Source organism: Phyllostomus hastatus, unplaced genomic scaffold (genome assembly GCF_019186645.2).
Source record: "Phyllostomus hastatus isolate PE091 unplaced genomic scaffold, TTU_PhHast_1.1 phas_contig_29, whole genome shotgun sequence".
NCBI classification, from domain to species: Eukaryota; Metazoa; Chordata; class Mammalia; order Chiroptera; family Phyllostomidae; genus Phyllostomus; species Phyllostomus hastatus.
The window spans coordinates 3,581,101-3,608,702 of NW_025333835.1; the positions used below are offsets into that span (position 1 = coordinate 3,581,101).

The 27,602-nt window shown below is 37.1% G+C and overlaps 1 protein-coding gene across 4 annotated transcripts in view; it reads left to right on the forward strand.

Annotated features, from left to right (window-relative positions):
• ENOX1 (ecto-NOX disulfide-thiol exchanger 1) overlaps positions 1 to 27,602 on the forward strand; it is a 628,394-nt gene that overhangs the window by 385,909 nt on the left and 214,883 nt on the right. For all 4 annotated transcript variants that reach the window (XM_045839070.1, XM_045839074.1, XM_045839072.1 and 1 more), the window contains 2 exons: positions 7,111 to 7,254; positions 8,088 to 8,225. In XM_045839070.1, coding sequence (XP_045695026.1) covers positions 7,111 to 7,254; positions 8,088 to 8,225 — 282 coding nt within the window. The remainder of the gene's footprint in view (positions 1 to 7,110; positions 7,255 to 8,087; positions 8,226 to 27,602) is intronic.

The window sequence follows — 27,602 nt, forward strand, 5'->3', positions numbered from 1 at the left end:
TTTGTATCAAAAGATAATTGGCTTTATCTACTGTCCTGGTTGAGTTGTCTTCTGGAAAATTTGGTTATTTTGTTCGATTGCTTGATTTCAGAGGGAGAGTTTCTGTTCTCTGCCATTCTCCTTTTCAATGTTGAGTTCTTTGAAGACATGGGTAAAACCTTATCATTCATTCAGTAACCACTTTCTTCCTAAGATAGAAGAACAGTTATTTGTAGTTTAAAATTGGCTTCTAGACAAGGGGAAGAATGGAGAATGTAATCACAGACCCTTAATGGCATTTTGTGTGAGAAATGGCCAGATCTGCTTTTGATCTTCTGTAGTACATGCCAGTTGAAACTTTCCCTTTCTTCCAATGATTTCACTTCTCTAGCACTATACATTTATGCCTTTGTTACTCTAATGCATTACTTAATGGGCCTGGAGATGTCATTATTTACAGATTTCAGTTCATTCAAAGAGCAGCAGCAGGAAATCTCCTAAAAGGAGAACATCACTGTAACCTACTTATGACCCCACATTGGCTGCTAGGGTGGTATGGGGTCTTAGATCTTGCAGAATGACCTGTTAAGTGCACCGAAAGTTTATTTGGGAAGATACAATTTTAAAAAAAATTCTCTTTCTTTGACACTTTAAATTCATCTGTGTTGTAGTTTCTAAGAGCAGTTTTTCCTTTTGTGTTCTTTAGCTTTCAAATCTCTAACCTTTGGGATTGGACCCTTTGTTCCTTTATTACTTTCTCTTTCCCTTTATTTTCCTTTTTTACTTCTCTTCTGTCTTTCTATGCTTGAATTCATTTGAAAACCATGTATGTATGTGTATATATGTAATTTATATATCATTTTAAATATACTTTATGAATTTATAGAAAGAAAGAGAGAGGACATCCCAGAGACTGTACTTGCTAGCAGCTGGGTGTGCAAAGATGACTAGTTTCCTAAATCATTCTAAGCTTGTTGTTTATTAGGGATATAGACATACACAACCCAATAAGAATATGAAGGTACAGATGCTAGTATAGAGGAAGGTACAGAGTGCTATCAGAGCACAGAGGAGGGAGTATGTATATCTTCTGTCTTCTTGCCTTAAAGGACAAACTAAAAACTACATAGAAGAGAAATGGCATCTGTCCTCAGGTGTACTCTGCTGTGACATATGTTAATTCATGACATTGTCAAAAAGAGTTCATTGATTTTATAAATATGTGAGTAACAGGCCAGATATTAAAGAAGACCTTTTGATTTCATTGCTCTGAGATAAAGTGCTGTCTTGTTCAGCCCTGACTGAACTGATCTTTGCCTGGTTCCACCCTCCACTCATACCGTTCCCAAAAGGTAACTTTTCTCTCCAACACTGAGAAGGATCTTTTTAGCTTTATGTAACTAATAGTCATACTTTATAATCCTGTCATCAGAGATTACCTATAAAATGTAAATCCTCATAAAATCCAATCTATTCTAAATCTCTCCTTCAAAACCTTAATCCTTTTATTTCCATAATCAGGAGATTTGTATCATCAATAACCAACATCCAATATACAGTTATATGCTGCTTAATGACAGGGCTATGTCCTGAGAAATGCACCAGCAGGCAATTTTGTCATTGTGTGAATATCATAGAGTGCACTTACACAAACCTAGGTGAGATAACCTACTATGCACCTGGGCTAGACGGTACACCACTGTCATATATGTGCTCTATCATTGACCAAAACATTGTTAATGTGGCAAATGATTGTATTCAACAGACTTGAAAACTTTATCATGCTTTATGGTATAGTACCTTAGATAATCTTCATTATCACCTGCCTCTTCATTATCCTCTTCAGGCTCCTCTAAAATACCCCCGCCACCCAAAAATTGTTCCTGCCCTGGCCAATGTGGCTTCGTTGTTGGCATGTCATCTTATAGACCCAAGGGTCACAGGTTTGACCCTCAGTCAGGACACGTATGAGAAGGCAGTCAATCAATGTCTCTCTCTCTCTCTCTTCCTCTCTCTCCCTCTTCCTCTCTCTCTCTCCCTCAAAAAGTAATGAAGAAATGTCCTCAGGTGATGATTGACAAACAATTTTTCCTATCTAAGAATTAAGAGCCAATGTAGATCTCACAGACAGTTTGTGGAGGGAGCAGGGGAAAGATTTACATAGTGTCTTTCCAGCAAACCGCCTGAAAATCTGCCTTAGTCATTTATGTTCTGTGAAGTTCTCTTTTCCACGGGTGGCCACCAAAGATCCTTTCTTTCTTTTCAATCAAAGCGTTTACCCTTAGTGCCCTCTTTTACCACATTTTGCAGAGCAATTCCACTCTGCCTGGAAACTTGCAGATTTCACTCATTTCCTAGGTCATTAAAACAAAAGGCCCAGCACTTAACAGGACCTGTTCTTACAAGCCTGCTTAGTAATTCCCTACAGTTATTAGAGCATATCCTTTGGGATCCTTTAGTATTTGAAAATAGTGAGAATTTTATAAAACTGACAAAAGACATGAAACTTTTCTAGTTGTTTCTCAGTGGGACAATTGGTATGAATTACATAGCTTGTCATTTACAGGAAGCAGAATTGTCTCCATTAATAATCATAGACAGTTATTTAAAAATTATGGAGTTAGTACATAAATAACATCTATTTAACAATATTCTGTATTGTTTTAAACTATGGAACATTTTCATAAGCTCAAGAGAGTATCTTACTGATTACATGAAGAGCACAGTGAGATATTTTCTTAGTGATAGAAGAAGAAACTAGAATTTTGAATGGGAATATATTTTTATTATATGTATATACTGTGATAATGCTAATAAATAATTTTTATAAAATAAAGTTTCAGATGCCATATGAAATAAGTTTCTTTTGGAATCAACTTTTATCAAAATAAATCTGATTTTTTTCACTATAATTATTTTTCTATTGAAGTAGGAATGAATTAAGGACTGATGTCAAAATTACTCTTTAAAAAAATTAATATGATTCTCTAACACACTATGCAGTACACCTGAAACTAATACAAAATAATATTGAATGTAAACTCTAATTGAAAATTTTTTAATTAAAAAAGAACTTTCAATATTTAATCTTGTCTTAACCCTCTTTGAATAGGAATCTATGTTTTGTGGACAGTTATAGATGGATTTCATTATTCTGTGTGTGTGTGTGTGTGTGCACGTCTCCTTGGGATCTATAAACATTGAACAGAGTTAGAGTTGTGTTATTAAGAGTAGGAGAAGCCTGTGCCAGTTTTTAAGTCAAACAGTATTTTTATTGGCTTCATGAGTTTCAAAAACTATTTGCCTTGTTGATACAGCTCCATGAAACTCTGAGCATAACTGTGTCTCATTGAACAGTTATAAATTGGGTATGAGGATTTGTATTTGAACATACCTTAACAAAGAACAGGTTAAATTTCAGTTGAACCCTGGAAAAAGCTGTACTCTTACCTTTGGCTTTGGTATATCTGACTGTTTGTAAATGTCATACCTCATTAAAAGCCAGTCTCACAATTGGTCATGAATTTCTTGAAAGCTATATAGAAAAATTCATATATCTTTTAAATTACATTATATTATTTTACAAAGGAGTTGTGGAAAATAGAGACATTTTGCTACAATTTAGGTGTGGCACAGAAAACTAGGACAACACTTACTTTTAGAAATATCAAGTGTTACTCACTGTTTTAGAATTAATTACATAATTATCCAGCAGAAAACAAAGATCCCAGGGTACCTTAATGGGAACACTACACATCCAAATAAAACAATAATAATTAACACCTACTATATTCCAAGTGCTTTATTAACTCTAGTTTTTAGAGTTAAAAACTCTATCTGTTTGTAGATAAGTATCGTTAAGAATATCAACCTGTCTGTTATACTAGATGGCAAACACAGCAGAACTTGGATCCTGACAGTTGATGGGGTAGAAATGATCCAAATCGTTTTATTGACAATGAAGGCCAGAAGACCGGACTGCCTTCCAGTTATCTGCCCTTCCTTTTGGGGAAAAGTCCGCCTCAACTCAGGTCCCATAGTTACAGTATTGCCCCCATCCCCAGTGGTCAACAAAAAAAGATGTCAATACTGAGACTGCCTAGAAATGAGTCTTAGTGTTGTAAAACCACAGTATCTAACTAAAATGCTGGTCATCAGTGCATCCTTTGGATTGATATGTGAACAAAAGGGGGAACTGTGTATTTTAAAAAATGGGGTTTTATGGAAAGTAACCTCTTAGGGTGATTGGATCATTAATTCCTAACTAGGCAGGTCATGATGAACAGTTATGTCCCAGGCCTGTAACTTCTTTAGTGAAAGGTTTTAAGCCAACCCTGTCCATTGTTTTTCTGCATCTAGATTAACACACCTTTGAAATACCATTAACTAATACACCTTGAAGCAGGTAATGACCCTCGAGAGAGCATATAACCTTGTTAATTGTCCTGTAATCCAAACCCTGCCTTGCTTTCTCCAATCTTTCTTAATTTCAAAATAATAAAATCAGTCACAAAACTGTTATTCTCTGCAGCATTTGAGAGCATATATTATTGGTTTGGCTCAAATAAACTCATAAAGATTCTCTAAAAAACATTAATCTTTTTATGATTTAGAAATAAGAAAACTAAGGCAAAGTAATTGATTTGAATGATAAATTAGGCATTATGATCTTGAATCATTTAAAGAGGCAGATATTCAGTAGGAACAATAGATGTTAGTAGAGAACAAAAATAGCTCTTGAGACTATTCATAAATTACTAGATATAAATTAATTAAAAATATCACCTTTCTTCCAAGCCGAGTGATCAACTCAATATTAATTTTTTTTAAGGAATTGCTTGGTATCCTTGAGACTATTGGAAATGCCTTAGATGTGTTAGAACTTACCTTAGAGTCATCATTCAAACCATTGGATTGGGAGATTGAACAGGTGCAATAAATGGAAAGTCACAATGTCTACTTGGGGACAAATTCAAATTTACAAACTACATCTTGCCAATGAAGCAATGCTTTCTTTTTTTATAAAACAATAGCAATTTGTTAAGATGGGCATGAACAAATGTTAAGATGGGTAGAATCTATGGGCCTCCAGGACACTTGCTACCCTTTTGTAAGACCATAATCACCAAAGTAAAAACTCCCATTGGAATAGACATCTACAAAGCCAAGGAAAGCTAACATTGTCCCTAAAACACTCTAGCAAAAAGGCAAGGTGAAACAAGGCTGGTTGGGCACAATTCATAAAGCCTACAAAGTAAAAGGATATTCTCTGAAAGAGTGTTCCAGAACTTCAGACTTATTGGACAGAAAGAAGTTATGATTATTGACCATTTGGGGAGAACCTGAGCTACAAGGAAGCCAGTTAACTAACTTCATTTGGGGAAAAAAGTAAGACAAATAGTTACTTTGTGATGATCTGAAAAGACTCTACTACAGGGTCATTGAGCCAAAGAATGGACACATTCTAGCCTGACTCAGCTTTGTTGTTCTGAAATGGTTGGAGGTAGTGAGAAAAAAATTGCTTTGAAGTGTCATTACAGAAATATTGCTGGTGTGTGGATAGCTAAAGGGCAGACATTTTGGTTAACTACCTATTTATGTCACTGAGTTTATTTTATATGGTAAGGATCTCTTTATCAGTTGGCATCCATTCTCTAAGGTAGTTTATATACATATATAAGCAAGTTCTGAATTCATCCACATAGTAGAATTTAATTGCAAGGTATAAAACATTTGTCTCAAATACAGTTTGCTCCCAAAGTTGGAATTATCCACTACTACATAATGAAGATGTTCCATCTTTCTGACAGATGATTGGAAAAAAATTTCCATTCTCTCACAGTCCTCATGAGTTGAGGGCTAGGGATTTGTGGGCAATGTGGGGACAATTTGCTTATTATCCAACCATCCTTGAGATATTGAGACCTGAGCTTCCATTTGAATTAACTTATACTCAACTGGCAATAAGTTGTTCTTCAACAGTACAGCATTCAAAGGGTTACTGGTCCTTGCACTTAAAAATCAAAGAAAAAAAAAACAGAGTACCATAAAAGGGCCAAACTTCACACTAGATACACTGACAAACAGACCATAACATCTTACTCTAAAAGATCCATGAACAGAAACATGGTTTTAAAAAAAATTCTAAATTTATAACTCAATAAAAAAACTTATTTCAATTCAATTGTTAGATCAAACCTACTTAAAAGTCAAACTTCTCACATCACCCATCTAAGTGCATTATGTTTTATCAAACATTTTGAAATGGTGAAAGTGCACTTAAAAACGTTTGTATGAATGTTATTATTTTGCATTTTTAAGGGTGGTGAGAAGGCATAGGATTTTATCAATAGTGTGCTATAGAGGGGCCCTTTACAACTTTATTAATGTTTTATTAACATTTGTTATTTGGTTTTGTTAGAAATGTGCTTTGAAAAATCTAATCATAAACACACACACACACACACACACACACACACACACATATATATGCTGTGCAATTTTAGGGAAAATTGTGGCCAGTTAAATTTATCTTTCCATAGAACTGAAAAAACAAATGTTTTTTCTTTTCTGCCCAAACATGCTTTAGATCTTTGATGGGCAGCATCCCATCCACCCTTGCTTTTTGCCTTTCTTGACCATTGTGATGTGGGTGCAGTCCTTTACCAGTCTCATGGTGAATAGATTCTTGCTTTTTCCCCCTTTTTTGTACTTCTTTTTCCTCTCTGAATACATTTCATAGATGACCGTCTTCCAAAATAACAACATCAATTAATTTTTTAACTTAAAAAAAATCATACTTAGCCCTGAGTCTGCCCTCTCCATTGATGTGTATAGTGTGTAAGAGGCTGTGCAGGGACTGATAAGCCCAGTTTGTGAAGTCTCTTCAGTAGGAGGCAAGGCACTCGCTGCTTCCAAAACTTGCTGTTTATTCAGCCAGCCCTGGTCCTAGGTGGGTTGAGAGTCGACCCACTCATCTCAGAGGGCTCTGAAACCCAGCCAGGAGACAGTTATGCCTGTTATTGGAAGTTGTTCTTTGTTGTTTGTTTTTTAATAGACAATAATTTTCCCTTGAAGGTTTCCTCAGTATACTATTATGGTTTTTCACCACACTCCTTTCCTCTTTTGCAGAAACTGATGATCTCCGTGGGGACCCTGAACTCAGCCTTCAAAGTGCTTCCGCCCCCCAGGATGCTCATAATTCAATAGTAGATGTTGGTGGCCTTGAAAGCATCACCCAGTGTCCCCAGCAGCTTCCTCAGATTATGGCTGCAGGTAAATGTCATTGGCCAGCCCAAGACACAAGGCATTTTGAATTTGTAGTGGAAATGCTTGCCCAGCCATGAAAATTTTCATTGAACCCAGAGCCTGGGATCCTTAAACAAATCAGGCTTTGGAACAAGTGAATATCAAACAACATTAAGTCAAATTTGACATATTTTGCAGTATCTATGTATGTGTTTTTTAGCTCTGTGCTATTTGTTTTTAATATCATTTATTTGTTTATTTTGTTTTGACGAAAGTCTATGCTTATAAGAAATATTTTGGAAAAGTCACTTTAGTCAGACTCCTGCATTTCCTTAAAGCAGTGCTATAAAAGGTTCTTAAAGGAGGAAATCTGTTCCAGGGTAACACAATAAATTCACTCAGGACCAGTTTCATGACTTGACAACTATTCTAGAGATTCCATTAGTTAAAGGTATGCCTGCCCCAGTGTTGTACTCAGAATCAGATGAATGTATTTATTCTCTGTCCATCAAGCCAATTGACTTTTTTTACCAAGAGAGTATTCCTGCTTTACCTCTCAACCTTGGAACTTAACTCATGTTGTTTCACTAGGAGAAGGAAATGATTCTTCAATTTTTTCCAGATGTACTTCCTTAATGGCATTCTGTGGTTAATATAAACTATATGTCATTAAGTTTCCTCCCAGAATGTATTCGGAAACCCTTTATGTCTGAAGAAAACATTGTTGTATGGTATTTGCTTTATTTTTTCATGGCTTGGGGAAATGGTAAATGAAACCTCACATCTCTAGAAACGTGATTCCCTTTAAAACACACACTCCAGGTTATTGACTCTAAGCCATTGTTTGTGTTTCCCTGCAGCCGCTGATGGTTTGGGGAGTATAGCAATAGACACAACCCAGCTCAGCATGTCCGTGACAGATCCCACAGCCTGGGCCACCGCCATGAATAATTTGGGCATGGTTCCTGTGGGGTTGCCTGGACAGCAGCTTGTGTCTGGTAAGCTTTCTCCTGGGTTTGAGGCAGCAGTGCCAAAGGGTGTAGGTGACAGGTGCCTGGTAATCTCTCCGCACGCAGGTGTTGAGCATGGTCTGTGATTTATGATTGGGACATGTTTGGCAGATTGTGCTTTAGATTCTTTTCCTCATAACCTTGCTCTTCTGCCTAATAGCTCTTCTCAGGAAAGAAAGCCATATGCAGTATCTATCATCAATTTCCTATTTTAAATTGGTAAATAGAAGGCTAATATTTGCTTCTCAATGTGCAAAAGTCTTTCACATACCTTATGCCATTTGATTCCACAGTCTTCCCTTTGACATAGATGGGTACTTATTGTTGTTGCTCTTGTTAGTATCCTCATGTTAAAACAAGGAAGCAGCAGACCAAAGTTCAGGTTACTTTTCCAGCACTGAGGTGGCAGAGCTAGAAATCTTTCTCAGTTGACACTAAATTCCATATTTTCTTTTCACCACACTTTGGAATCATAACACAGTGCATTCAATAGGTAAAATGTCTAGAAATATTACAAAGTAGAAGGTCATCATTGAATTTAATACATGTTTATTGAGATTTTCCATGTGCCCTCTAACAAGAGTTTTGGGGAATAAATGTATATACATAAATAAGTGTCCTTGAGGAGCATGTCTCCCTAAATTGAAAAACACAGCAACCAAAAAACAGCATAAAAATAATGTGTAGAATCAGGTGTTAAGTAGTGGTTCAAGATAGGAATGTAGTCATTTCTGGAAAGATCAATTACTGAAGCTCTGAGAAAGATGTTATTAGGAAGATAAGACTAGATCTGTCTGAAAAATACATAGGATTTACACTATTCACTTACTCATTCATTCATTCATTCATTCAACACGTATTTATGGAGACACTGCCCAGGTACAGGGACTCCAGCAGTAAACAAAACAGGCCCTTTCACACTGTGCAGTGCAGAGGTGATGGTCAGTTGCAACTAAGTTCCATACCCACAGTACTTTGTGCTGAGTTAACCAAGCATTTAGTTTTTTGGGTTTTGTTTTTATTTTTTGTCAATAATGGCCATAGATGTAAAAGTTTAAACCAGCTATATTAAATTATATATAATTTGTATGCAGGTGCAGACATATATGCTTATGCATGTATACATACATATATAAGCATATATTATACATATACACATATATACGTATATGCACACTTTTTAAATGTGACAAGAAAGAAAGAACATGAGAGAGGATGGGAGACAGGGAAAGTAGGAGACAGAAAAAGGAAAGTCAAAGATTGAATTATAAAACATCATACTTAAGATATTTGTAAAACTCTCCACAATGTTATGAGAGTCATACCGTTGAAAATTAGCCTGCTGTGGGATGTGTGTATGCACATGAATGACCTTTGCTATGGTTTGAACATGTGTTCACCCAGGTCCCTTATTCCTAAAGCTAATCTAGACACTTCTAATAACTTAAAAATAAAGATTTGTATTTGTCTACCACATTTTCCTATATTTTCTACCCACATAATTGAAATATTCATATAGCAGAAATTATAGCAGAGACTTTTGTCTCCACCTCCCACTTTTCTCAGAAAATGTGTGACTTCCAGAGTAAGCCACACCTCAATAATTCATTGTTTTTTTTATTATTTTGAGTCTTCTGACCTTTTAACCATGACCAATTTATGATTTTCTCAGCAACTTCCCATGTAAAGAATTACAGCCCTACTTGTTATAGAAGATTTACCATATCTGCCCTGAATTATGTTCTCTATTGCTTGTTTAGCCAAACTGCCTAAACTGTTTGAGCCCTTCAGGGTCTTCCTGGGAGTCCCTTCTTTATTTCCCAACTCAGCCAATTGAACTGCATCGTGCTTTGTTCTCAGCTCTGCCAGCGGCAAGGTGTTCACTATCTCAGGGGTGATCCTGTTTTATTTGATTAGTATTCATGTATTTTCTTACATTCTTTTTTCTGTGCAAATGTTTTAATCATATTAGATGTAAGATTTTCTATATGCATTTTAATACCTTATTTTAAATTATTTTTTCATTTTAGAGTTTCATGCTTAAAAGTCACAACACTGCATTGAATAATCTTTCCTAGTTTATTTAATTAGTCTAATTTTATATTTAGGCTGTCTTCATTTTTCCCTCTTACTAGCCAAGTTACTTTGGAGAACTTAATCTCTTCAAGCATATAAAAGCATTTCATCTTTTCTGTAACATTATGATTGTATCTTGTTCATGGGGCTACTGTGAGATTTTAATGCATAAACACATAAAATACAGCTATTTGTTTCTTTACAGCATAGTCAGAAAGTCACAGAATGTTGCTTCTCATTCATTGCTCATGCTGGCCACCTCTGGAATTCTTCAGTGTGGCTGTAGAATGTTAGAGGCAGTCTTTAATGTATCAGAAGGGATTTAAAGATTATTTAGTGCAACCTTCCTTCCAAGAAATCTCCTCTAAAACTTCTCTGACAGGATTACGGAGAGGCTGGATTTTATGAGCACTTGGCTTTCTCCCAAAGTTTCTCATGTTTCTAAATGACGAGGCACTCTTCCCATATTAAAGTAACACTAAATCCCTTTCCTTACTACCTTTTTTGTTTATTAAATTATTAGCAAAGCAAGGCATACATTTTTTATATTCTCTGATTTTATCAAAAAATTTTCCAGGAAATCAGATCACTTATTACATATATTTCTGAGATATAATTGTTAGCTTCCACAATTACACATCTTCCATTTTCCTCCCACTTCACTATCCAGGTGTTCCCCACCACAATTCCATTGCCATTTTTAGGAACTTCCCCTTTACCTTCTGAAATGCTAATTGAGATCATTAAATTGAATATGTTTATTTTATCCAAAATGTATCATTATACTGTTATATTCTAGGCCTAAATCCCATACTCCAAAGTCTTGGTTTATCCATGAGATAATATTTACCTCTTTTATTATTGTTTCATATTATTTTATTTCCCATACTTTTAATTGTGTAGAATTTTTTTTATTGATTTGTTCTTACAAGCTATACCTTGTGCATTGGCATTGTCAACTGATGGTTGCTGGTGTTGGCGTTAATTCAACTCCAACAGCAATCCCCAAGTAGAGGTGCAGTGAAGAATGAAACTTTATTCAGTGCTAACAGTTCAATTGTGATACAGCAGAGCTGTGAAAACAGCATGGCTGTTAGGAGGCTGTGGGCCCAGACCCCTTGCCAACTTGACCTCTCTGTTCTGCCCTGCTATTGTGCTCTACTCTGCTCAAGTCTGCTCTGCCCTATGCTGGTCTGCTCTGCTCTGCTGAAACATCTTTGGTGTTTCATCTCCAGAGTTTCAGCTCCAGAGAGGGAAACACAGTTTAGTCTTTGATGGAAAGGGAAAGTACACTCCCAGAGCCAGAGAAGAGCTGACTTATATAGACAAAAGTCCCTTCCCTGGTCCCTGATTGGTTCATCCTCATGTAAATGAGGATTCCAAATCCCCCTTACAGTTCCATTGGTACAAAAGGCACTGTCCTGATTGGTCAAAATGGAGCTGCTCTGATTGGTCAGTGTAACAGCAAATGGAGATATAATTGTGCAGCTCTGATTAGATGGGGAACACCTCAGTCCCATTGATTGAAATACAATTCCAGGAACTCCTTTAAAAGGGCCAGTTCAGATGACAGAAACACAGTACAGGCAGGCAGTTCAGTGCAGGCTTCTCATTGAAGTACATTTTGCATGAGAGACCCATGTGTAAAAATGGCTAGTAAGTTCTGTTTTTTAAATTTGAGCCCAGTTAGTCACCTAGAGCTCTTTTTAGTAGGTATCTTCTTTCTCAGGGTCCAGAGTATAGATCCAGGTTTTCTAAAATGGTCTGTTGGACCATCAATGTCCCACAGTTGTTGTTTGATAAGACAGATGTCACGTAAGTATTTACATGGCCTAACGACTATGGTAAACTGTGTTTAACTCAAGCAATTTGCTTTCTCTGTGAGTTTCCTAAGAGCCTTTACTATGCTAATGTGCTAAGTATAGTTTCAAAGAGTCAGATCTAGTATATAGGATTCCCTACACTTAATTTAACCTTTAAAAAAAAATCTGTTAGCATCTCATGAAACAATAGAATATAGCCATCTAAACCAAATTTTTCCACCAACTGTGAGGATCCTTTTCCACTACTATCCATCTTTCTCTGACATATTTGATATCTTCCCTATGATCTAGTTTATAATTTTATTTGTTTATGTTTTCACTGAACAGTGTCACTCCATAATCTCAAGTTTCAAAATAATTCTCTTGCAGTCAGGTGTTGCCTGAAGCTTTCCCAGTTTTCTGTGATCTACATTGTCACTTTCCAGGAGCCCCCACTGGTGGTGTCATAAGCTGAAATCCAGAATATTAAATCCTGAACTTTGATACCATCTGTGTGACCAGCTGCTCCCTTCTTATGTGCCCTGGCTTCTTATCCAAAGTTATAATGATCAACTGGAAAAGTTGAAATGCAACAGCTGAGTCCCTGGTTTTAAGTTTCTTGTCCAGGCCTGCATCACAACTGAGGATACCTTCTGGATATATACCCTGGCCATGAGAGTATACTTTGCTCATCTCTAAACTTTGAAATTATTTTATCTAATGTCAGCAACCCCCTCTTAGTTGTTATTGAATTTAAGTTGTTATATATCTTTTACCCCCAAGTTTCTTAGCATGCCATTTGTTGTATTGCAAATACATGTTCTGAAAAAGCATCACACCTCCCTATCAGCTATGACTGTGCTATGTACAAGACAGAGCCACATGCTTTATCAGGGACTAACATAAAGCCAATACAAGAATGTCTTTACTCTTACAAGTATTGTGTATGTGAACACTCTGAATTGTTTGTGGGCTCATTCCTTGCTGTTTCTTCTTCAGAAGGTCTGAATTTACTATCACCACCTCTGTTCCCTACAATTCTGAGAAGAGCTTATCTTTGTAACTCATGGGGAGACTAAAAGGGGTTACAGTCCCCTCTCCACCCTCTTCCTTCTGCTCTCCTATTCACTAATGCTTCCACCCATTTTAATTCCTCTCTGCTTCCTTGAATATTTTTTCTAATCCTCCCAGGAACACCTTTATCCTCTTTAATATGCCCAGATTTGAAGAGGCATTTGTTAAATTCCTTCATCTCCTGAAGCATCACTCTTTTAACTGGGATTTATTGAGCCAGATGTAGTGTTTAATACTGGAAATATAATTCATACATCTTACTGTCATGTTTTAGAAACTAGTGGGAGACACAGAGAGGAGTAAATAAGCAAATACAAATCAACATGATAAGTGGCCTGCTACTAACAGATAAAGGGTGCTGTAGGATGTCACTGAAGAGTGTTAAGCAGAGGAGTAGTATGATAAGAGTTGTATTTTTTACAAAGCACTTTTGTAAGTCCTACAGACAACTAATGTTGAGTGTGGAAAGGTTGGTGGCAAGGCTATTGGATGGGGAGGCTGTAAGGGTTACTCAGATAAGAGATAATAATGGCAGTAATGGCAATAATGATCATAACAATGGAGATAGAGAGAAGTGAAGGAACCCAGGAGACATTTAATTATAGAAACAGAATGAATTAATGACTGAGCCCACATAGTATGTAAGGAGAATGGAGAACCAACAGTGACTCCTGGGTTTCTCACTTTGGAAATTGTGTAAATCTGGTGGGGGAGTGGGTGGGGAGGCTCGTTTATTGAGATGGGGAAGGCTGGGAGAAAAGAAGGTTGGGGGAAAATGGTGAGTTTCTTATTAGATGTGTTGATTTGAATAACCATTTGAAAGGAAACATGTAGTAGGCAGTCACATGTAAGATTCTAGAGCTCACAAAGGAAGAATGGATAGAAGTGTATCTTTGGCAGCCTCAGCATGTGGATGGTCACTGAAGATCTTTGTACCTTTCTCTCCTGGCCACACTGTTGCTGTGAAATTAGAAATGAACCCCTAGCTGTCACTCAGGTGTCAGCCTAATCTCTAGTTGTTTCTCCACATATTTTTTTCTCTACTTCCTCTCTTTGTCCACTAGATTGCTGTCTATTACTGAGCTCAAAGGTCTGATTTAAGAGAAAAAGTCCTAGATAAAACAAATGTAGTCTAGGATTCTATACCTGAACCCATCTCCTCAGCTTACAGAGACACTCAGATAGACTGTCTGTTGACATATTATCCCACATATTTGTTTTTAAAATAAAAATAATACTCAAACCAGCAAATGTCCTTTCTTTAGTCCTCCCAAATATTAATAGTGGCATACTCCAATAGGGGAGTGATTAAGGGGATTCATATAGCCTGATTTATAGTTGTTGTGCTCTCTGTAAGATAATGCTTAGAGGCCTCTTTTCCTTTTATTTTCCATCTGTTGAAAGATTTCTCATGATCAAGTGTCAGAAAATAAATAGGGTCTTGACTTATGTTTCACAATGTATGTATCTGATTTCCTATATTCTTGACAGTTCTGTGACACTTTACAAAGTTTTTACCCTTTTATCCCCAGGACATTAGGACAAGTTCATTGGATATATTTATTCATTCACCACAATATTACTGGAGGTTCAAAATGTAAAGTGTATTTTACAAGGCACTAGAGATTTACAAGGTAATAGCAATTTACACAACAGCCAGGTGATACTCCTGTGGAGAATACATATTTCTAAAGAAGCAGATGTTATTCAAATAACTATGCAAGTGATTATTTAATTACAATTGTGGGGTATTACAAAAGTGGGGTGAGGAAGCCTAACGTAGCTTGGAGGTTTTGGAGGGGGCTCAGAAAAGGTTCCGCTGAAGAGGCAATATTTAGGCTGAGACTTAAAGGATAAGTTACAACTTTCCAGGTAGCAGGAGGGACAAGCAGGAAGAAAAGGGAGATTTGAATTTGGGAAGTAATTCTAAAAGCAGATAATGTCCTGTGCAAAGGCCTGAGGTGATAGCAGCCTGGCACCTTTGAGGAAGTGAAAGGGGGGAATATGTGGGCAAGAGATCTTGGCTGGGTGGGGTTAGTAGAGTGACTGGGGCCAGATCTTTCCTGCCAAAGTAAGGACAGATTTTCTTTGGTGTGCAAACTATGGAAGGATTTGAAGCAGAAAGGTAACCTCTGAGAAATGTTTTTAAAAAATTACCTGAGTTGTTTAATAGGGGCTGGACTGAGAATGGCAAGAGGGGATTCTCAGTGTCCCTTATGAAGCCCATAAAGAGATTATGGATTAGATATCCTAGATATATCTACATGGGACTGAAATGTGGAGCACCTAATATGTGTCAGGCATTGGCAAAATTTCTAGGAGTACAAATGTCCTCCTGAGTTTTCATTCTAGTGCTATGTTTATGAAATGTGTGTCCATGATATTTCTAGAGATATGAGAATTTGGAGAAAATTGTTTCCAAAAAATATTTGATTCTGCCTGTACTATGTACCACATAAAGTACTTTGACATTTCTTAAAACAAGTCAAGGCTCCTCAGGTAACCCTTCATAAGTGACAACATCCTGTATCCTTGTTGGCTAGAAATGTTATCAAATGCAAGTCCTTTTCAAATGCTTACATAACATAATATAGTAATTTGAAATAGCTATTTTTCTTCCATGGAATATAGGATATAAATATAACTTGTCTTGAGTTTGTCTATAAAGGAGATGATACCAGTATCAGAGAATTATTGCAACTTTTAGAACTGGAAATAAAAAGTGTGGGGCATATTGTAGGGATCCAAGCATTTTAGTTTTCTTTGCCCTTAATGGAGAGCAGTTTAGGAAGGAGTGTGGAAGGGGAGAAGAGGACCTTGGATGACTCCCCATGTTAAGGTATTGAAAAAGGAAGCCTTGGCCCCTGTGTAAAACCAGCCCCTTGTCCTGACTTTCCTGTTCTAGGAGCAGTGACAGCCATTCTTCAGCAGTCACATGGAGGCACCCACTATACACAGGGCATGCCCATCAGTTGTCGCTATACAACACCATTACTTATGGTATTTTCCACAAGTTGCCCATGTCAACTTTCCCTGGACTGTAGATTTCAGGGCCTTTTTCAGACCTTTGGAAACATGAGGTCCTGTTAACTACAGCTAAAAGTTTAAGACCACAGCTCCTTAAAGCTGATTTAAGTAATGGCAGTTACCTCCTTCAGGGGCTGAGCTGGTAGGGAAACAACAACAGCAACAAAATAGCTTATTTGGCTTGGGAATGGGTAGGGACACTTGCTTCCTGCATTTCTGTGGTCTTTACTGCAACACAATTTTATAACTGAAAATGATTTGTAAAAGTAGCTGAGACAAAAAGTACCTAAAAGGTAGCCACAGGTGCAGATTTAAAAATCATATATTAAGTACCTACTATGCTCAAGCACATTGCATAATCTCATTTAACCAGGTTTTGTCTTGAAAAAGACTTCTTGGGAATCAAGAAACACAAACTTGAACGATAATAAACTATATTTCCCTTCTCATCAGGAACATTAGCTTGCTATCATAGAAGATACATTTTGACCTTGAAGCTTTACTTCTGAAAGTTTGTGTCTACGGGGCAAAAGAACACTTTATCCTTAAGGGAAGGAAAAATACTGTAGTCTTCAAGTTCATAAATCTTTCCCACTACAAGGGCATCTTTAGAGAAATATTCCTCACTTCACTGGATAGGACTCTTGTGACCTCCATCAGTTAATGCTTCCCACTCATTTATTCCATCTCAGCAGGAAAAATAGGCCTCAGCGCCCTAACATGAAGTGACTAAAGTCTCCACAGGGGATCCTTGCACAGAGTGAATCATTGCTGATGAGGTTCTAACCAGAGACATTTTTATGAGCTGTGCAATCACTCAAAAATGCTCATTTTGTATTTTCAAAACTTAGTGACCTCTCCTTTGGAAGCCCTGTATTTGAGAACATCTTTTGAATTTGTTCATCCCCAGCTGTGAGAAAGTACTGCCTAGTCATGGGTAGGGGAAAAAAAGCAATTTAGAAAAATAATAGAGGAAAACAATGATTTCATCTTTGTCTGGATTTTTATGTCATCTTGCTGGGCCTTGGCTGGGACAGGGCCAGGCTGGAGTCTCTGCAGGAGCAAGGGGAAGAGCCAAGTGTGTGCAGCAGGTCCTGACTAACTGGAAAAGACTGAGAAGTGCACAAAAGTACAGAAGAAGCCAATTGGTAGCATACAAGGAAGCAGAATGCCAGAGCTGTGGAAACTGGGTGTTACTCCTCTGCTCTGTCATATGGTGGCTAAGTGACTGTGGGCTAGTCACATAGATTTCAAGGGCCTTGATATGCCTACCTGCAAGGAGGGAGTCAGGTTCCCTTAAAGCACTGAAATTCTATGATTTAGGAAAATTCTAATAATCAAATCGTAACACATTACTTCACACAATGCTAGAGTGACCAGCACCCAGTTAGTGTCTTGAAGAAATAAAACAAGATAGGAACTTTATACAGGAAGAGTATCTGTATAATTAAGATAATGTTTTTGGTTGTGATGCTGTTTTTGTTTGTTTGTGTATTTGTTCTTTAATTGATCCAGAGAGCACCTGCAGAGTTAATCACACATTAGCCATGTGAGTGATGTAGGAGAATTATCATAAGATACTTTAATCTTTCTAGGCTTTGAAAAAACAACTTGCAAGAGAGGGGAGAACATATCCTTGCCAATTTCTAGGCCTTTGACACAGCAATGGCAGCTGCTGAGTAACCAATAGTTGAGGGCAAATAGAAAACGAGTTGCAGTGTGGATGCTAGACATTGGATGGTCTTAGTTCATGCCATCGTAGGAAGAGTATAAGTAGGCGTTTTATTTCAGTTTCTCCTGTCAGTGTAAGAGAACAGGGTACAAACTGTCTAAAATCCAAATAAGTGGCCTTGCTTATTTTTATTTGTAATTGCTTTTCATCATGGCTATATCTGACTTATGAATTTAGAGTTTCTTAAAGAAAATTAGGAGCTTTGTAAAAATATGAGTGAAAAGGAAACAGAAATGTACATTTTCTCACCTACCTCCATTCACAAAGCTGTTGCTGTTCTTCTGAGCCCATGGTCCATCCACTGGAAAGAGCTGCAGCATCCATGCCACCCTTCACAGTCTCTGTGCTGGGTTCCTCTTTGAATGCATAAATCAAGTGTTCTGTTTCAAACAGCCTCCTGCTGGGCTGCATGTTTAGAAAAGAAAAGTAAAAAGGCCATGTGTGTTCCAATTGTGTTAATGAGAACCTGAAAGCAAGACTTAGGGCAAAAAATAACTGCAATATAGATCATTAAGAATCTATTGTATGGAAAAACTGATAGTACCAACTCAGTAGAAATAGTAAGATTTTAGAGTTACAGGGGACTTTAGCTCTCAGGTATTTAGTGTTTAATTTTTCAGAGAGATTTCAGATAATTTTTCACTTAAACCTTAGTGACCTGCTCCCTAGTGGAAAATGTGTCTTATACTATTCCTATGCTTGTGGCAAACGTTGCTGACCTAACAGGTCCTTCTTTCCTACAGAAGTCCACAGCAGGTTGCTCAAAGAACATGTAAGTTTCTTCTTGACAGTTACATGTAGTTCCAGCCGAATGCATGGCAAAGGGAACTACTGTTATGTTTAGGATGAAAATAAATTTTTTCCAGAAATAATTCAAAAACATACAATGCCTCCTATTCTTTTTTTTCATCTCTGTAATGCATCTTTTCATAGGATTATTTATAATGACTAATTAAAAATATGGGCCTGAGTTTGCCTCAAATTCTTTGTAATCGAATTTAAAATGGTCAAGATAGGAGATCCATCCCACTCTGGCAGGCTCACACTCATTGATTGATTGATTGATTGATTGATTGATTGATTGATTGGCTGAGGACAGAGAAAAGAATACAGAAATGGGATTTACTTAAAATACTCCCTAGTGGGACTTCTGGACAAGATGGAGGCAAAAGTAGATACACTTTGCCTCCTCTCACAACCAAAAGAAAGACAACAACAAATTAAAAAACAAAACCAACCAGAACTGCCAGAAAATCAAACTATACATAAGTCCAACAACCAAGGAATGAAAGAAGAAACATTCATCCAGACTGGTAGGAGGGGTACAGACAAGCAGCTGGAGTGGAGAGGACTTGTGGCAAGGTAGTGAATGGACGACTGGGGTGGGCAAGGCTTCGACTGACAGGCCAGGTGAGAGGGTAGTTGGCAGAGTGGGAAGTCCCACATTTGCATGCAGATAAACCAGGAGGAACAACTGGGGAGTGAGTCAGATTACACAACCTAGGGTTCCAGTGTAGGGAAATAAAGCCTCAAAACTTCTGACTGTAAAAATCTGTGGGAGTTGAAGTGGCAGGAGAAATGCACAGCCTCACAGAAGAGTTCATTAGAGAGACCCACAGGGTCCTAGAATATACACAGAACCACCCACTGGGAATGAACACCAGAAGGGCTCAATTTGCTTGTGGATAGCAGGGGAAGTGACTAAAAGCAGGCTGAAAGCTGAGCAAGCTGCATTGTTCCTTCTCAGACTCCCCCTTCACATACAGTACCACAGAGAAATGGGTTGCCCTGTTCTAGTGAAGGGGCAACCTAAGACTCTGCCCCTTATAAAGTAACAGGAACACCAAGACTAGGAAATATGGCCCAAATGAAAGAACAGATCAAAGCTCCAGAGAAAATATAACTAAGTGACAAAGAGATAGCCCACCTATCAGATGCACAGTTCAAGACATTGGTAATCAGAATGCTCACAAAAATGGTTGAGTATGGTCAGAAAATAGAGGAAGAAGTAAAGGCTATGAAAAGTGAAATAAAGGAAAATGTACAGGAAACCAACAGTGAAGGGAATGAAACCAGGGCTCAAATCAATGATATGGACCAGAAAGAAGGAATAAGCATTTAGCCAGAACAGAATGAAGAAACAAGAATTCAGAAAAATGAGGACACACTTAGGAACCTCTGGGACAACTTTAAACATTCCAACATCTGAATCATAGAGGTGCCAGAAGGAGAAGAGGAACAGCAAGAAATTGAAAACTTATTTGAAAACATAATTTGCCAAATATGGCAAAGGATATAGACTTCCAGGAAGTCTAGGAATCTCAGAGAGTCTCAAAGAACTTGGACCCAAGGAGGCACACACCAAGGCACACCATAGTTACATTACCCAAAATTAAAGAGGAGGAGAGAATCTTAAAAGCAGCAAGAAGAAAACGGGACAGTTACCTACAAAGGAGTGCCCATAAGACTATCAGCTGATTTCTCCAAAGAAATCTTGAAGGCAAGAAGGGGCGGGAAAGAAGTATTCAAAGTCATGAAAGTCAAGGACCTACATCCAAGATTATTCTATCCAACAAAGCTATCATTTAGGATAGAAGGGCAGATAAAGTGCTTCCCAGATAAGGTCAAGTTAAAGGAGTTCGTCATCACCAACCCTTATTATATGAAATGTTAATCTAAGAAAAAGAAGAAGATCAAAAATATGAACAGTAAAATGACAACAAACTCAGAACTATCAACCAAACCTACAAAAACAAACTAAGCAAACAACTAGAACAGGAAGAGATTCAAAGAAATGGAGATCACGTGGAGGGTTATCAGTGGGGAAGAGGAGTGGGGAGAATGGGGCTAAAGGTACAGGGAATAAGTTGCATAAATAGTAGGTACAAAATAGATAGAGGGAGGTTAAGAATAGTATGGGAAATGGAGAAGCCATAGAACTTATATGTATGACCCATGGACATGAATTAGGTGGAAGAATGCTGGTGGGAGGGGGTACAGGGCAGAGGGGAATGAAGGGGAGAAAAAATGGGAGACAACTGTAATAGCATAATCAATAAAATATACTTTAAAAATGAATAAATAAATAAATAAATAAATAAAGTACTCCTTAGTAGAGTCATTCTCTTCACTCTTTGCATGAAAAAAACAAATTTTAAAAGAAATTAGTCTCTTTTTTCTTTTTAGTCATTTTTTTAGTAATGTTCAAATACAATTGTCTCCATTTTCCCACCACCACTTTCGCCCTCCCCACTCACCCCCACCTCCCACCCTCAATCCTACCCCCCTTTGGCTTTGTCCGTGGGTCCTTTATACAGTAACAGGGAAAGAAAGAAATTAGTATCTTTTAAGGAAAAACATAACAATTTTAAATGTATATAAAGAAATGAAGTGAAAATATACAGAAAATATTGATATAAAATCTCATTCTCAAATTTTTAAATTAATTTTATACCTCCCCCCAACACACTTTTAGGGATGCCATAATATTTCTAATGTATAGTTTGACAATACCCACCTTTCATTCTTTTTCTACCTCCCTCACTTTCTCCCTTTCTTCCTTCCTTTTCTTTCTTCCATATTTGTTGACTATCTTTCACCGTGAAGAACTAAAGCTATTTCTCCCTTATGGAGCTTATATTGTAATGGTGCAGACAAATAGTAAAAAAGTTAATAAGTATATCATTGGAAATTATAACAATTACTATGAAGGAAATATTTAATAGGATACTGCAGTGATTGAGCCTAAAGGGAAGAGTCTACCATGGAGTCTTCACATTTTCAGGAAAAGCTTCTTTGTGGTGACAAATTCATGATGAAATCCTGAGGGATGAGAAGGAGACCACTCTGGAATGCATGGAAGGAAGAATGTATGAGAAGACAGTGAAGGCAGAAGGAGCTTGACTTGCTTGAAGATCAACTAGATGGCTAGTTTAGTGGATGAGGTAGAAACTGTAATAAGATTTTGAAGGTGTTAGAGGCATTGCCAGTCCTGGGAAAGAGTTTGGATTTAATTTTAAGATAACTGAAGTTTGTTTGTTAATTCATTCACTCAACAGAGGGATTACATGATTGAATCTGAATGTTAGAATGGATTTGGTGGTCAGTGGGAATGAAAGTGAGGAAATCAGTGGAGATGCCCTGCGAGCCCAGATAAGCAATAGTGTCATTTTGACAAGGGGGATGGTAGTGAGCTGGAGAGACTGGAACAGACTGTGATACATTTTTGAGGTAGAGGCCTTAGAACTTTGTGATTAGATGAGAGAAAGGGGATTCAAGCTGAATCCAAGTTTTTATGTTAAGCACCTGGGTATATGGTGGTGGTATTGCATGAAATGAGAAACATGGGAGGAACAAATATGGAGGAGAGTCACAAATTCAGATTCGTGCATCTCAGGTTTGAGCTCTCCTAAGAAATCTAAGGGGTCATATGAAGAAGGCAGATGGATATATAGATGGGTCTGGAGTGACAGACATGTGGGCCAGACATAAACCCATATAGAAATATCTGTGTTCAACAGCAGGTAGAATATAATTGGCACCATGGCCATGAGGGAAATGGCATGAGGAGAACAGAGGAAGAAGCAGGTGTAGGAGCATGCTTTGAAAATTTGCAGCATTTAAAGTTTAGGAAGTAAGAGATAAGCCAGTCAAGGGGGGTTGAGGAGAAGGAACAGCCAAAAAATTAGGAGAAAAACAGGAATGTGTGACATTATGGGAACCAAGCCATATATTATATCTTATCAATGTAGTAGCCAGCAGGATTGATTTCTTCTAAAAGGTCAAGTAAAAAGACTGCAATGGGGGAGGTCACAGGCGGCCATAAAAAGAGCCCTTAGATGGAGTTGGAGGAGAAGTCAGGTTTGTTAGTTAACGATTGAAGGATCAAGAGAGATAGTACCTATTAAAGGCCCGGTGAAAAGCCATAAAGGGCTATACAAAGAAAAGAGCTTACTCTTGTAATAGTACCTTTGTAATGTTAATGGATGCACTACTTTTCATTTGTGTTTTGTATTTAAATTTGGAGTGCTTAAGAAAAGAGAGAGGAGGGAGCCAGGGAGGGAAGGAAGGAAAGAATAATGACAAATGAGAAGTAGAAACATCTTGCATAGTCAACTCTTTGAAGATGTTTCTTTAGAAAGGAGGCAGGTAAATTTGTCAGTAACTTGCATAAGATATGGGATCAAGAGAAAATTGAGACAAAGTAGAGCATGGCAATAAACTTTTGGAAATGTCCATAGGTAGAAAGAAATATTTGATTCGATAGAGGGACTAATGTATAATGTCAAGTCTTTGAAAAGAAGTTCCAGAGCTCCTGATTTGGGGAAACTTTTCAGTCCGTATTACATATAGTGAAACTGATACATAGAAAAATAGTGGATCCTTGTTCTAAAATCAGATAGTGAGCCACTGAGAAGGATTTTAAAACTCAAACTGAAATACATTATTGACTGACACAGTCTTACCTTTGCCAAAATTGTTATATATGTAACAACTGAATTTTTGCAGAGATTTCCCTCGGTAAATAATAGAACAATTATAATATGTATCCACTGAAGTTATTATTGGACACACCCATCTAGTCCAAAACCATTTCTCCCTTTTGAGTAATCTGTCCTTGTATAGAGTTATTTCATATGTCTGAAGCTCATTTAAATGCCTTGATTCCTTATCTTTGTGGTGTAGCTCATTCTAAATATTCACTTTGGTTAATGAATTGATTATTGTAAAACCCATTGAAGCACACATGGCTTTTAGAAATGATGAGAATTACTCTCTTGCTGTAAAATAATAATGCCTCACCTCCCTGTTTGAACCAGCTTTCCAAGTATATGCAATACTTGTGAAGAGTAGATCTCTCACAATCCTTACCTCCTTGTAATCATCCACAATGCATCTTCTCTCCCTCCCTTCCCTCCCAATGTAGTAGGAGCAATGTCATCTGTTATTCCTCAGGAAAGAATAGGCTAGGCCATCATTTCCCCAGTCCCTAGTGGTTTGCCTCCATGAAGTGAGTCATGTGCCTAAACAAAGGTTTATTTTTCACATAAACAAGTTGACTGTATTAGCCTTGTGAAATTCCCACCATTTGCTTCATGAACACTAGTAAAATATTTGACTTAACTTGCTAGGCATATGAAATTAGGGCTGGTAAGGTTAAATTCTTTAATTTATATGACCTTTGGGTTCCTCTTTAGCAAATGACACTATCAATATCTATTGTGCTATCCTCTTTTTCAAGGATCACATGTATTGTGTACTAGGCAGTTTACAAAAGGAAATTAAGAGATGCCTTGGGGTAAGTGAAGTCCTTTACAAACTTTAAGCATTTGACTACCTGATCATTTCCCTTCTCTAAGTTTCTAGAACTGAAACAGAGGAGTATAGATTTTAAATTTTAACATTGCCAAATTGTTCTCTATGAAAGTTGAACCCATTTTTCACTCATACCAATAGTGGACATCATTTTAACCTTTACTATTTCCATGGTGAAAAATGATCATACACATGTATTTATTTGCATTACTTTGACTACTCTGTTGGTAATCTTTGAGCTGTTCCTGATTTTCAAGTAGTATAAGCAACTCTGCATTTCTTAGCTTTGACATTTTATTTCCCATATGAAATATTTTTAAGGTCAGTTTCCAATTCAACAGATGATATGGTCATTTCAGTTACTCTCGAGATATCACAAAATTATTTTCAAAAGAGTTCTACAATTTACACTCTCATCAGAGATTCCTGAATGTTTTCTTTTTAGCATACCTGCTAAGTCTTGGTGGTATTGAAATTAATATTGCTAACTTAGTAAGCAAAAGTTATGTCTCCTTTTTGTTACCCAGGGGCCATAATTTAAAGAGCTTCCTAATGGGTCTGCAGCCAGATGGAAACCTGGCATTGACACCAGAGGTTTGTTTTCTGTTCTTTTGCCTGCTAGTTAATAATTAGACAGTATTTCCAAACTCACAGTTGGATCAGATTGAACTGGTCTTGCTGAGCTGTTAATGATTCAGAACACCTTCCTTTACCTCTCTACTTATCTCAATTCTGCCAGCTCCTTTGAGGGCACCTCAAGTTCCACTTCATAGTCCCACTGAATTGCCTTCCCTGGTAGCTCTGGCCAACCTCAGAGGTGCCCTTTGCTCCCCACACCAAAGCAATTATTACTCTTACTATATGGTTTGACCCTGGCCTATAACTTATTTGTCTCCATTATTTTCTCTGCTGATAGCATTTTGTAAGTTGGTTATATACTCTACCTGCCAAGTGATGTTAACGTCATGCCTTTTCTCTTTAATTGGTTTTGCTCTTTGTGAGCAGAGACACTTTCTTACACAATGCTAGCCACACCTAAGTGCAAAATTAATATTGCCAGTCATATTGAACTAAATCCCTCATCAAACAGATTTTACTCCAAAGGGTAATGGAGTCCACAAAACACTGCTCTCCCCTCACATGCCAGTTCTAGTACTCTGAACAGGCAAACCCAACTTATTATTATGCTTTGCTTCCAGACTTTGTCATATTTATATCATTCTTATTTGCTTTTTAGGTACCTAATCCTAATGGTCTTTTCTTGTTTAGTTTTTCTGACTTACTCTAGTGAGCAAGATTAATTTCTCCTCTAACAAAATATCTTAAGCATTCTCACACAGTGGGTTGAATTTCTCTATTTAAATCATATCTCTTAAGTGACACCAGTCCACTTACATGCTGGCTGCTTTCACTGTTTTTATTGATTCTGCCTCTAATGTTAGCATTTCACAACTATGCTATTTTCAGGATATGCCTGTTCATGTCATTCATGTGTCTTTTATTAGCAATCTCTGATTTGCTTGATGTATTGAACTTCTCTGGCTGGAGAAAACTTCCTCCCTCCTATGGTCAACATTGCCTCTCAGCTTAAAGTGCTTCTAGACCATGAATGTTCAATTTTACCTCCTCTACCATGATTTCTAAGACCTTGATTCTCTGGTATGAATCCTTGTCAAATTTTCAAAAGCACTTGTGTTTATGCATGTGTATGTCTGTATGTGTGTACATATTTATGCATGGATGTATAGTATGTATGTTTATAAACATGAATGCATGTTTATATACCCACATATACATATATGTATAATATATAAGTATATGTGCATACATCTATATATCCTCTAGCAATGGGAGGAGTTAAAAGTATTTAGAGTTCTCAAATCTTTCTTTTTAGCTTTAGGGCACTTTTGAATAATCATTCAAGCAGAAAGTCAATAGGCATAAAAAATCATGATTATGCAGTTAACTAGTGAGGATGAGGAGGCTCTTAGGAGCACTGCTTAAAATGATGATCTCATGTGTCTTCACTGTACCCATTTCCAACCAGGCTGCATCCATGCTGGCCTCCTTTTAGTTTTGGAACATGCTGAGCTTGTTCTTTTCCTCAGGCCTTCGTTGCATCCATTACCTCTCTCTGGAATCTTCCTTTCCAGATCTTCTGACTTCCCTGAGCCTGGCTCCTTGTTATTAGGAGCTCAAATCAAAAGCGTGGTTTCCATAGAGACCTTCCTGGACCAGCTAAATGGCATCTTCCATCCTCTCCAACCTCCAGGTTATATCCCTACAACTGATAACTTATCACTGTTATTTGTTTATGTTCCATCAATCTCCATTAAGATGTAAGCTTCTGGAGAGTAGGGAGAAAGCCTGTCTTGTTCAAAGTTGTCTCTCCAGTTTTTAAAACAATGTCCTGCACATAGAAGGCATTTATTAATATATGCTGGAGAAAAAAACATACTAATGAATCATTGGCTTTAGAGGAGTCTAAAACTTTCATATGATTTTTTTCTCCCACTTCTAAATTCATTGGGGTATATTTTTTAACATTTCATTTTTTTAAAAAGGTGTTTCATGAGCTTTTCCTATAGTTAATGTTATTGGATCAAGTTTTGATATTTGAACTCTAATTCCTGGTAGGAATTTGTAAGCTTGTGATAAAGGCTTCTGCAAAGAATAAACTAAAATGTGTTAAAAGTAGTTCTGAACACTTTAAACAAACAGCTAAGGAGAATTTCTACTTACTAAAATAAATACAATTTCAAAGTTAATTTCCCAAAAGTGAATGGCATTAGGTTTTTGTATCATTTAATTTTACTTCTAATTTTTTAAATTTTATTTTTCAATTGTAGTTTACATTCAATATTATTTTTATTGGATTCAGATATATAGCATAGTGGTTAGATAACTATATAATTTACAAAGTGTTCTCCTTGATATATCTAGTACCTATCTGGCACATACATGGTTATTACAATTATTGAAAATATTTCCTATGCTATACTTTACATCCCCATCATTTTGTAACTACCAATCTGTAGCTCTCAATCCCTCCATCTGTTTCACCCAAACTCCCAAACCCCCTTCCCACTAGCAACCATCAGCCTATTCTCTGTATCTATGAGTATTTGTTTTGTTATTCGTTTATATTGTTCTTTAGATTTCACCTATAAGTGAAATCATATGGTATTTGTTTTTCTCTGATCAGTTTATTATTCTCTAGTTCTGTCTATGCTCTTGCAAAAGGCAAGGTTTTCCTTTTTATGGCCAAGTAGTATTCCATTGTATAAATGTACTACAGCTTTTTTACCTACTCACCTACTGATGGGAGCTTGGGTTGCT